The sequence below is a fragment of the Sus scrofa genome, chromosome 13, assembly GCF_000003025.6.
Source record: "Sus scrofa isolate TJ Tabasco breed Duroc chromosome 13, Sscrofa11.1, whole genome shotgun sequence".
NCBI lineage: Eukaryota > Metazoa > Chordata > Mammalia > Artiodactyla > Suidae > Sus > Sus scrofa.
In genome coordinates this window covers 162,817,196-162,829,696 of record NC_010455.5, presented here as the reverse complement: position 1 = coordinate 162,829,696, position 12,501 = coordinate 162,817,196, and the positions used below count along the sequence as shown (strand labels likewise).

At 35.2% G+C, this 12,501-nt stretch overlaps 1 protein-coding gene across 11 annotated transcripts in view; it reads left to right on the top strand.

Annotated features, from left to right (window-relative positions):
• Window positions 1-12,501, top strand: part of EPHA6 (EPH receptor A6) — an 876,888-nt gene that overhangs the window by 616,026 nt on the left and 248,361 nt on the right. For all 11 annotated transcript variants that reach the window (XM_021070704.1, XM_021070710.1, XM_021070703.1 and 8 more), the window contains 3 exons: window positions 4,336-4,444; window positions 7,956-8,026; window positions 11,956-12,081. In XM_021070704.1, the coding sequence (XP_020926363.1) occupies window positions 4,336-4,444; window positions 7,956-8,026; window positions 11,956-12,081 (306 nt within the window). The remainder of the gene's footprint in view (window positions 1-4,335; window positions 4,445-7,955; window positions 8,027-11,955; window positions 12,082-12,501) is intronic.

Here is a 12,501-nt window from a genome sequence, read left to right as displayed (position 1 = left end):
CTACATAGCAAGTGGAAAGTGAGGATATGGACTACCCTATGTTAATCTGACCTCTTTTCTATTAAAATCATCCAGTGCACACAATCATTCAGTCCATTCACACACAAAAAAAATATTTATTGAGCTATTGTCATGCATCAGGCCTCATAGGTCAAACACTATTATTTTCCTAGGGCTACTATAAGAAATTACCATACAAAGTGGCTTAAACACAAAATTGTTCTCTCACTGTTATGGAAGTCAGAAGCACACTCTCCTAAGGCTCTAGGAGAGAATCCTTTCTTGTCTCTTCCACTGTCTGTTGGCTCCAGGTATTCCTTGGCCTGTGACTGCATAATTCCAGTCTCTGCCTCTGTCTTCATGCAAGCTTCTCTTCTTCTTTCTCCTTTCTCTTATAAGGACATGTCAACTAGGCCCACCTGGTTGCTCCAGGATTCTTAAGGTCCTTAATTACACCTATAAATTCCTTTCTTTTTTGGGGGGTTGCAGGGGGAGGAAGGGATGTCACCATTCAACACACGATAGATCCTACCCTCATGGAATTTTCTAACAGAAAGATAGATTACCAAAAAAAAAAAGGTAATTTCAATAAAGCATGATAGAAATTTATGGGTTAAAGTAGTTACAAGTGTCTATAGGAATATAAATCTAAGCACGTAACCAAAAACTATGTGAAGTTCATGTAGGAGGATTGAAAAGGAATTGACCTTGAGAGAAGGTCTAGTGCATTGAAGGAAGTGGAAGCAATTTAGCATGGTTAAAGAATGATGAGAGGTCAATCTAGGGGTTGATGCTAGAGACATTTGTAGACAGCCTTGTTAAAAAAGGTTTGGACTTTATCCTGAGATAAAGTCAGAGCTTTGTGACTGAACATATTACTACGAAAAAAAAAGATAGAAATTATCCCTGTCAGGACCAAGAACTGCAGCACAGGTCTTGTGTCCCTGTCTTATTTCTGTGTGGCAAATATTGTTCTTCCCAGTATTTCATTGCAACCTTAATCAGTAACGCAATGTCATAGTAAAATTGCTCTGAAAGATTGTGTTAGGAATATTTAATTTCAGAGTTCCTGTCATGGCTCAGTGGTGAATGAACCTGACTAGTATCCATGAGGATGTGGGTTGGATCTCTGGCCCTGCTCAGTGGGTTAAGGATCTGGTGTTGCCATGAGCTGTGGTGTAGGTTTCAGACATGGCTCGGATCTAGTGTTGCTGTGGCCATGGTGTAGGCGGGCAACAGCTGCTTAATTTCAATCCCTAGTCTTGGAACTTCCATATACCACAGGAGTGACCCTAAAAAGGAAAAAAAAGGGGGGGGATATTTAATTGTATAGTCTCATTTTACAAACATAAAACCAAGGTCAAGCAAGGCTGTGATTATTCTAGAACACACAAAAGAGCCCCAGGCCAGTTGTTCTGTTAGCATAAATGGTGGCGGTGATAAATCAGGGTTGGGTGGCCAGCTTTCTTGCATATAAGATGTGACCTTAGGCAAGTAATATAACCACTTAAACTAGGAGTAGTATTACCTACCACTATAAAGAATATTGTGCAGGTAAATTCGATAATGAATTTGAAGGACTAACCGTGATGCTGGAGGATAGTTTACTATTACATACACAGTGGCTATTGTTAATAATGATGATGAGATTCACAATGTTTTCATAATCACACCAGTCCCATCATCCACAGAATTTTACTCCTAGTACAATAGTATATCACATTATATACTCTTATTTTCAAATGACTTATTTTTATATTTATGTATATGTAGATATATAGATAGCATTCTCCACAGAAGAGTATTTAGATTCCTAGTACAGAAGTTTAAGAATTATGCAGAAATATACATTTTTAAAGTGTTACAACTTAGTATTCTGTTATCCAGTTAAAATTTTAATTGAAGCAAAGTTCATAAATTTGTAATCACAAGGATGAAAAAGATGTATTAGTAGTACTGGCATTTTACTAAGAAATTATTTAACACAATTTCTGTGACAAAGTAATCTGATTTTCCAAAGGCACTCAATTACATAGTCTTCTCCTCCATGTTAACTTTGAATACATGGTCTTAATAAATCACTTGCTGCCTGGCTACCATGAAAATTCACTCTCCAGATTTAAAATTCTGAAGCTATATTATATATTTTACAAATATACCAGTCGGGAAGTCAAAAACACTTTCCTTTCAAATGCCACCTTCTTTATCTTCAAAAAGTTAATGTTTTCTATAACATCTATTCTTTACAATTTGTTTTTCAATAATTTTCAGTGGGAAAATGTGACATTTTAGAGCACACGCTAATTCTCATGATATCAATGCTGTTTTGAAGATTAGGAAATTCATTGAGAACCTAATATGAAGTCTTCAACACATTATTTATTGGATAAGATGCAACTATTTAACTTGTCTCTGCACAGATTATGAGCTACAACTCAACACTGAAATAGATTGCCTGAAAATATCTTGATTAAATCATAGTGACTAAATCTAATTCCAATGTTTAGCAAATTTCTTCCTGAAAACTGAACACAAATCACTTTTGTTTTTATTTACATTTATATTTCTTAAAAAGTCTCTTAAATGTTTGACTGGCTTATTACTGACCTAATAGCATTTAAGGTTTAGATATTCTCATACTGATATTCTCAGTAATAACTGACAAAATTATTACTCTGTATATAATTCATAGAGTTTACCACATACCTGATTCCCAAAAGAATAATCTACTTCTGTGGAAGACAAAGTGCTCAGGTTTAATAAATTTAAGTTATTATGGTAGAGAATTAAGTGGTTTGCTCTTCAGTTATACTCTTTCTTTGATTCAGTTTGCTGCTTACAACTGATTAGTTTTTATAGTAATCAAAATAAAAATCAAGCTTTATTAAAGTTAAGGGATATTGGAGGCACTAATTCATTTACTGTTTAGAATATTCATGATTAACTGAATTACTACTGCAAGTTATAGCACAGGAAGGAGAAATTAAACAAATATTGAAAGCCTAAATTCTGGTAACAATCATGTGTGAGCTGGATCAAGTTCTTTAACTTCTCAGTTTCCTTACCTCTGTTACTAAGTGATTACCTATATCTCATCTAATAAAATTATATCTCATTAAAACATCAGGAGTACAGAGAATGAAAAGTGCTAATGAATTAATTGAACTAAAATATTTTAAAAGATTCCTGGAAGTTGGCGAAACATGCTCTCTTGTGTTTTTGATACATTTTTGCCAATGAGAGAAGTAATATACTGTTAATATACATAATCTATACTTTTCTTCAAACAAGGAAGCTTTTAAATGCCATTTTTTAAACTACTGCTAGTCAAACATATAAGCATCTACTATGTACATTCTTGTGCTACAGAGGTGGGAATGCATAACTTTGACTGAATTGAGCTCTATGAAATATAAAGAAGTTTATTCTTAAAACAAATTTTGCAATTAGAATATTTCCACTTCATGAAAAGTGTAAAGCCTGATCTCTTGATGTGTAGTCAGGCCATTCAAGAAGGCCATTCTCTTGTTCTCTTGTATAGTCAGGCCTTTCAAGAAATCCATTATGTAAACAAAAACCTTTCATCTATCTGCTAATTTAATTTTGCAAAACCTACTTCTCTCTTGTTCCCCTGCTCAACTAGTCCCTGCTTTGCCTTCATCTTCTCACATGTCTATCCAATCCTCTTAATTATAAGGCTTAATCAGGAACTGCCTGCGTGCTTGCCCTTGGCCCCAGCCACTGGTTTCCCTGGTAACTAATGAGCCAACCTGATGTCATTTCCCCCTATAAATTGTTACATCCCCACCTCCATAGTGAAGTCAGTCTTGTCCTGCCTGCTGTCTGCCATATATGATGGGGTGTCACTCCAGGACTTTGCTTCAGACTTGTAAGATTCCATAACCAATAAACCACTGATATCTCTGTTGCTGCTTCCTGGCTTTTTTCTTTGGTCTCTTAGCTGGGCAATTACAAGGTTTGCAGGCCTGTGGAGTATAGCCCACCAGTTAGCAAAAGTGCTCAAGGAAATAATTTAGCAATTATGTAAACCAAATCCTTTCATCTATCTGCCAATTTAATTTTGCAAAACCTACTTAATATTAGGGGGTACTAAGAATCTGTTTACTTTCTGGGTACTTTAGTAAAAGAGAAGAAAGAGTTATGGGGAGGGTTATGATCTCAATCTTTAGCCCTCATTTAGTATTTTACGTGCTAAATAAAAGGTAAAAATGGTTGGAGAGGTAGTATCCATCACCCTATTTTCAAGCATGTACTAAATAGTTTTGGTAGTGAAATTTCACCCAAGGAAATGTTAACATTATATCTGTGTTTCAGCTTCTGACATGGCGGCAGAACAGGGGCAGATCCTCGTGATAGCCACAGCAGCCGTGGGAGGTTTCACTCTCCTTGTCATTCTTACCTTGTTCTTCTTAATCACTGGGAGGTAACTGAATTATACCAGATTATTTCCAAGATTTGTGAACAGCCATCTGTGTACTCGAGGGCTTTTACACTTAACAAAGCATACCTGTGAGAAAAAGGAATCAGGACAGATTCTGCTCTGATGGTGAAATTTAAATGTCAGCAGAACCACCAGGACAAGTTCTCTGTGTCTCCAAGTCCTTGAATATGGAAGCAACTAAATACTTGATAAAAACTCTGTGAGAACTGTGAATGATAAAATCCTACTTAATAAGTTAGTTCTGAGTTTTTCCTTTACTATAGTTAAATTATATCATAAAAGGGATTTTGCTTGGGGAAAAAATAATTCAACAGAGATGGAAAAATTTATATAGAAATGTTTTATAAATTTAATGTTATAGAAATGTTTTACCCATTAAATACTGAAAGTATATTAGAATTATATTAATTGAGTTTATAAATCAAGTTATTTTTCCATTCAAGAGTAATATGGATGAAGATTTAAAATAATAAATTTAACATAGCAACAGACCTAGACTTGAATCCCAGCTAACTAGTCAAAGCGCTTCATCCATCTAAACCTTAGATTTCTACTTTTATAGTCAGGAATGACCCTGCATTAAAATACTTTATTGATTTTTAAATATATTAGGTTGTTATCATGAGCCAGTTACTGACAATGCTGAGATGTGGATGAAGATAATGTGTATGAAATTGTTTAAAAGAATATTTGCTTTTTTAGGGCCGCACCCATGGCATATGGAGGGCCCCAGGCTAGGGGTCAAGTCGGAGCTACAGCTGCCAGCCTACACCACAGCTACAGCAATGCAGGATCTGAGCCACCTCTTCGACCTACACCAGAGCTCATGGCAACGCTGGATCCTTAACCCAATGAGCAAGGCCAGGGATCAAACCCGCAATCCCATGTTTCCCGGTCAGATACACTTCTACTGTGCCATGACAGGGACCCCAAGTGTTATCTCTTATTTGGCCCAATCTTTTGTCAGAAATTGTGACATCTTCAGATCATATTTTCCATCCAATGAGAGGAAAATATTCCATCTAGATTATCACTAGTGGAACAAAATACTTTGAGAGTTTTATTAATAATCTGAAACCTACATACTGCAAAATATCAGTGTTATGATTTAAAACTGTAATAAGAATGTCAGTCAAACAATACACATCCTTACTGACTTCAGCTAAAGTATACCATCTCTACTGGAAAACCCTGATATTTGATAATAAGCAGAAATGACACGCTGCTACCTTCAGAGCAAGTATAGTTCAGCGAACTATGAACACCCTTTGTTTTATTAATTTTTAAAACTTACTGATATTTTATTAAAATATATTACAAAATCATAGAGGTTATGGATATATAAAAAATATGAAATTTTGACAGCAGACTAGAAGTGTAGATCAATAATTTGACAAGTACTAAAAAAGGCACTTATCAAGTGTGAGTCTCTGAGAAAATGTAACTGTTACCTGTTAAAAGTGTATCAGATTTGCTGTAGCAAATTCACTTTTACAGGATTTATCAAGGAACAAAGAAAAATATGACTATTCTAATGTTATTGAGTTGAAATGGTGACTTCTTTATGAAATTAATTGTAAAAGGGGCATATTTACCCCTACGTTTACTTAAAATTTTCAAGTGTATAAATAGGCATAGTATGGCTCTTATAATTAATAATGTCTCACAGTTCATTTAAACAGCAATATCATACTCATCATCAGTTTTTTTAAATGCCTCTAAATTCACAATGGAAATTGATTCAAATGATATTTTATTTAATAGTGATTTAATCTGTAGCAAAATTGGTTGTAATTTTTCTAATATGATTTATGTATTTGTAGAACATGAGTTAAGAACTTATTTCCTCATGGAGAATTTCAGCAGTGACTTAAATAGGACATACATAGGAGGAGACACTTTTCATTAAAATGTCAGAAAATACTGCCTTAACATAGAAATATAACAAACTTTAAAATGCCCTTATAGGAGTTCCCGTCGTGGCTCAGTGGTTAACGAATCTGACTGGGAGCCATGAGGTTGTGAGTTCGATACCTGGCCTTGCTCAGTGGGTTAAGGATCTGGCTTTGATGTGAGCTGTGGTGTGGATTGCAGATGCGGCTCGGATTGGGCATTGCTGTGGCTGTGGCATAGGCTGGCAGCTATGGCTCCGATTGGACCCCTAGCCTGGGAACCTCCATATGCCACAGGAGTGGCCCTAGAAAAGGCAAAAAGACAAAAAGACAAAAAGACCTTATAGTTAACGTAGGTTAAATAAGATTAGTCCAATAAACTTGAGAGATAGGCATGACTGTTATCATTATTTGGAATTCCTGAAGCAGAATTTAAATACTACTTTAAAAAAAATTTTTTTTTTTAAAAAGGAGTTCCTGTCATGGCTCATGAGTTATCAAATCCAACTAGCATCTGTGAGGACACAGGTTCAGTCCCTGGCCTCTGTCAGTGGGTTAAGGATCTGATCCAGTGTTGCCATGAGCTGAGGTGTAGGTTGCATATGTGGCTTGGATCCCGAGTTGCTGTGACTCTTGCATATGCCAGCAGTTACAGTTCCAATTTGACCCATAGCCTGGGAACCTCCATATGCCACAGGTATAGCCCTAAAAAAAGATGAAAAGACCAAAACAAAAAAAATTTAATAATGCCAAAAAAGGTACTAAATTATTTTGAATTTTCGATTTCCATGTTTGCCAGTTTATAAGACATCAGAAACTGTCTTAAATTCTACATTTTGGAAGAAACAAGTTCAATTACATAAGATTAAAAAAAAAAAAACATTCTGAAGTATCTCTTAAGCACTTTGCTTGGGGAGCATTCATTGGAAATTATTCTATGAAAATTTTATGATATATCTGAATACTCAATTTGTTATAGGATTTGAGGTAAAATTCACAGTAAAAGATTGGATTGTGCACCACAGATGTATTCTGTTTAACCATTTGGAATTAGCAATTTGATGAACTGTCAAATAATATGGATGTTGATGAATTTTTCATGTTGAACAAGTCATTGGAGATAAGCACCTGCCTCCATTCTTCAGATGTGATTCTTCCGAGAGAGAACAGAACATGCCTCTACCACATTTTTAATATTAAAAAAAAACCCAACATGCTGTTTAGCTCTGAAACTGGAAGACAGTTGTCTAAATCTCTGAGATTCTGAAGCAAAAGCAGGTTTTCCGTTTTTGATTTTTAATGCTTTTCATCAGTTCTAGCTATTAGAAGCCATGTAAGGAAAGACATAATGGTTATTACATATTTTCTAAAGTTCCAATCATTTGGATCAATCAATCCACAGAGAGTGTTTTATTCTTAACTGGGGCTTATGTTGATATATTTCTTAAAAACCTTTTATGGAGTACTTTCATGTGTTATAAAGATGTTCTTAAAAGTGCTCTTTATGATAAGAATTTTTGCCTATAGGTGATATGTATTTTAATTGTTTTTTTTTCTTATCCATAATTCCTAAAATAAGACTCTGTTTGCCTTTTTAAAAGGTGTCAATGGTACATAAAGGCCAAAATGAAATCAGAAGAGAAGAGAAGAAAGGACTTACAGAATGGGCATTGTAAGTAGTTTCAACACTTCAAGAGTTCATTTTAAACTTGTATCCATTGAGTTGAGAAAGCCAAAGAAATCCACTTCCAACCTTACAGCATTAAGAATTTGTATCTGGTTGCTAGGTTTGCTGATAGAAATTGCACCTGCTTCTCATTAAAGGATACTGCCTTTTCCCTAATTCTGCTTGCTGGAAAACAACAGACCGAATATACTAAAAATACAAGATGGTTGATTATATATAGTTATTTACCACTCACAAAGGGTCCAAAATATTAGTTGGTTTTATTTAGTGGAGCATTAGCCATAGAAATATTAAAGAATTCTTATTCCTTCTTGTAGGGGACTGTCATTTAACATATAATAAATTAATTTACAATTCATTAACACTAAAAAAAGAAAATCAGCTCTTTATCTCAGAATACATATGAAATCTTTGAGCTGACTACAGGGTTATATTCATTTGAAGGATCCCTTCCCAAGCAAGCTATAATTACCACTATAGTTGCTTGCTAATTGCCACCCTCTCCTCCCCAACACCCACCTCCACCTCCACCTCCAAATTGCAAACTACTTTGTCAAGACAGTTTCTCCATTGTGAGATTCTGAATTAACAAGAAAGGGATGTTCTCTAATTAACCACGGTATATGTGGTAATATAGGAGGCAAGTTGTTTAACTATTTAAACGTATCTTCTATTTCAAATTGAGCTGAAGTAATAAAAGACTTTTCAGTCTGTATAACCCTCCAGGGAATGAAGAGGGGTTAAGTGAAGGAATTATAAACTAAAAGGATGCTTTAGGTAAATGTCTAAGTCTCACATGATTTCTCAAAGAGAAATCTAAGGACTTTGTGCATTAGAATGTTCTACCCTTACTCACCAAGATCAAAGTCAGAAGGTCCAGCGCTAAGACATATGCATTTTAACAAGCTTCCCCCGGTTGTTCTTTTGCACAATGAGTTTGAGGCTCAACGCCATGGCAGGGAAGTGAGAGCTGAGTCTGCCAATACCAGGCATGGGATGAGCTGAAAATACTGTAAACAGATGCGGAAGCCTGGATCCACACACCTGGACCAATGAGTTCTGCTGAGCAACCTTAAGATTAACAGCAGGACATTTCGTACTAAGATTCAGAAGAAAAAGATGCTCCTGAGGTATTTATTACCCGTTTTCCAACTAGCAGTTTAATATAAACTAAACCAGATGGGCCCAGCAAGAAGCAATGAAAAAAACTGCGGCAGCCAAGGAGGTAGAAGAAAGAGAAAAGCAGTTGTTTAAGAAGACACAAATAGGTAGTAACCAGATATTCAAAACTGAAACAAAGTTTGAGTTTTTTTTTTTCTATACTTCATATAGCATGTTTACAAGAAAAGAAAAAGTAATACTAACTAATTATTCTGTAGAAATGCATATCACTTTAAATTATTGAATGGTTGAATTGTAAAAACCATGTGTGAGTTAATAAATGGTGTCTATTATCTGTGCCTAAAGTAATGTTATCAACATGACTATATATCCTGTTAGGTAACTACTAGTCATCTAGTAATATCCACTGGATTTGAGTTAATACTATTCATTCTGAAATCATAACTCCTACTAAGTTAGAAAAATATCATTAAGGATATGAACTAGAGGTACAAATTGTTGTTTTCTTTCCTCCAATCTCAGGTCAAGTTCTTGACTTGGGGAAGTCAAGAAAAGCATAGCATTTCAGAATCAGTCAAGTCTACCTAGAAATATGCTTTACTGGTGCCATTTGGGGAACTACTAATTTTCTCACGGATACATATCCAGTACTAGAAGACAGGAAGCAAAAAGTAATGAAAGACAACAGACACAGAAGAACACATGATGCATATTGCTGCTAATAATGGGCATTTCAGCACCTCCTCTAAACTCATTATCTTTTGTTTGTTTTACTTTCGAGATTTTTTTTTTTTTTTGTAAGAGCATATTTCTAAGGAGACCCAAACAATATTTAACTCAGGGTATTGTATGTCTTTCAAAATCTAAGCAACAAAACCAAACATTCTTTACTATGCTACAAATTCAGCATTGATCTTTTAATCCCTAGTGCATATTCAATAAAGTTTTGCTGTGTGCTTATTGCCTATAAAGCCATACCTAAGGTATTTGAAAAGATTCAAAGATGTCTAAGAAATGACCTATCAATCTAATGTGGAAAACAGAAACCATGAGCAAAACAGAGGAATATTCAGTGGTAGTCTGTGATTTCATCACATACTGAAGAAGTTGCAAATTAATATACAACCAGGCATTCGAGTTTTCCAACTGGCCATGGTCTGTGAGCACTCTACTCCCACCAGAGAAATAGGAGTAGCTACAGTACATCCAGTGACCAGATTTGGACCTTTGATTCTTAGCCTTCCTTAGGATAGACAGTGAGTTCTTTCCAGGACAGTGTGCAATCTGGCTATGGAAGCAACTATCGGAACACGGGAAAGGGCTGTTATACATAATGTAGTAGTCCTCCCTGCCACTGTGTCATGGGGACTGTGCTTGACTGCCTGAGAATTTCTGGAGGCGGGGAGACTCCAGGACTGGGTTATGAGTTTAGGAAGACCAAATGCCTTAGAGAACAAAAGGTCCAGGAGAGACTCCAAGGTGCTTGCTTGTTTTGGGGGAAGGCATATGATTTGCTTCCCCCATGCTCTGAGGTAGATCAAATGTAAAATATATCGGAGCTAGTGGCCAAGTGAGCTGATTAAACTTCTTACAGAAATACAATAAAAATGTGTTTTCTGGAACTTGTCAGCTCACTCTCTGAAACTACCAGGTCATTTTATATCAACAGGTAAATAAAATTTTGATACCAAGTATTTGGTTTTAATGGGGCAGGGTGAATGGGTAGGCTGAATGGAGATAGGAAGAAAAGAGAGAATTGAATTTAAGTAATTAACAAGAACGACTGCATTAAAAACAAACAACTGATTTGAAAATTGAGCAGAGGACTTGAATAGACACTTTTCCAAAGACGGCATGCAGATGGGCAACAGTAACATGAAAAGATGTTCACCATCACTAATCATCAGGGAAATGCAAATCAAAACCACAGCGAGATGTCACTTCACACCTGTTAGAAGGCTGTTATCAAAAAACCAACAAATAACAAGTATTGGGTAGGATGTGGAGGAAATTGGTGTAGCCACTGTGGAAAACAGTATGGAAGTTCCTCAAAAAATTGAAAATAGAACAACCATAAAACCCAGTAATTTCACTTCTGGAAATTTTTCTGAAGAAAACTAAAAACACTAAATTGAGGCTATATCTGCACTCCTGTGTTCAAAGCAGCATTATTTACCATAGCCATGATATGGAAGCAGCCTAATTTCCCATTAATAGAGGAATGTTTAAAGAAGATATAGTATATAAATACACATACATACAGTGGAATATTACTCAACCATAAAAAATGAATCTTGCCATTTGTGACAACATGAATGGCCCTAGAGACTATTATGCTAAGTGAAATAAATCAAATACAGAAAGACCATATGATTTCACTTATATGTGGAATCTAATAAACAAAAATGAACAGACATTAAAAAAAAGACTCAAAGATATAGAAAACAAACTGGCAGTTGCCAGAAGGGAGATGAGTAGGAGGATGAAATAAGAGATGGATTATTAAAAGGTATGGACTTCTAAGTGTAAGTAAATGTGTCATTGATATGTAATGTACAACACAGGATACATAGTCAACAAAATTTTACTAGCTTTGTATGGTGGCAGAAGGTAGTGATCATTTTGTAATGTGTAAAAATATTAAATCACTGTGTTGTACACACGAAACTAACAATATTGTGAATCATTTATACATCGATCAAAAAGTAAGCCATTCCTCATTTTAAATAGTCACAAGATGTGTGATTATTAGGATACTCTTGAACTAATTCAGTCTTATATTTTTGTTGCAGTGCGCTTCCCAGGGATTAAAACTTACATAGATCCAGATACTTATGAAGACCCATCCCTAGCAGTCCATGAATTTGCAAAAGAGATAGATCCCTCCAGAATACGCATCGAGAGAGTCATTGGGGCAGGTAAACATAAAGTCTGCATTTTTTTAAGATGTGGTTCTTTAATGGTTTTGTAACTGGTTTATCAACATAACATTTTAAATCATAGAGGTTTTAGTCATTGAAAAAACTTTAAAAATGAGAAGTAAAATTATCTCATATACATGATGTTATTGTTTTAAAAAGAATTACCAGTGCCCAAATTCAGTTTCCAAACAATGACAAAATTCACAGATATTATTTTTTTACATCTTATAATCATTCTTTCAACACTGAGATAAATTACAATGAAACTAGAGTGATTCCGAGGTTTATTTTGAAAATGCAACTTTAGGAGCGTGTCATAGATTATTATAGATTTACCAAAGTCCCCAAATCTACGAATACACACTATAATTAGTATTTATATTGATGACCTTAAGGCCCTGCAATTTCCAAAAGTGT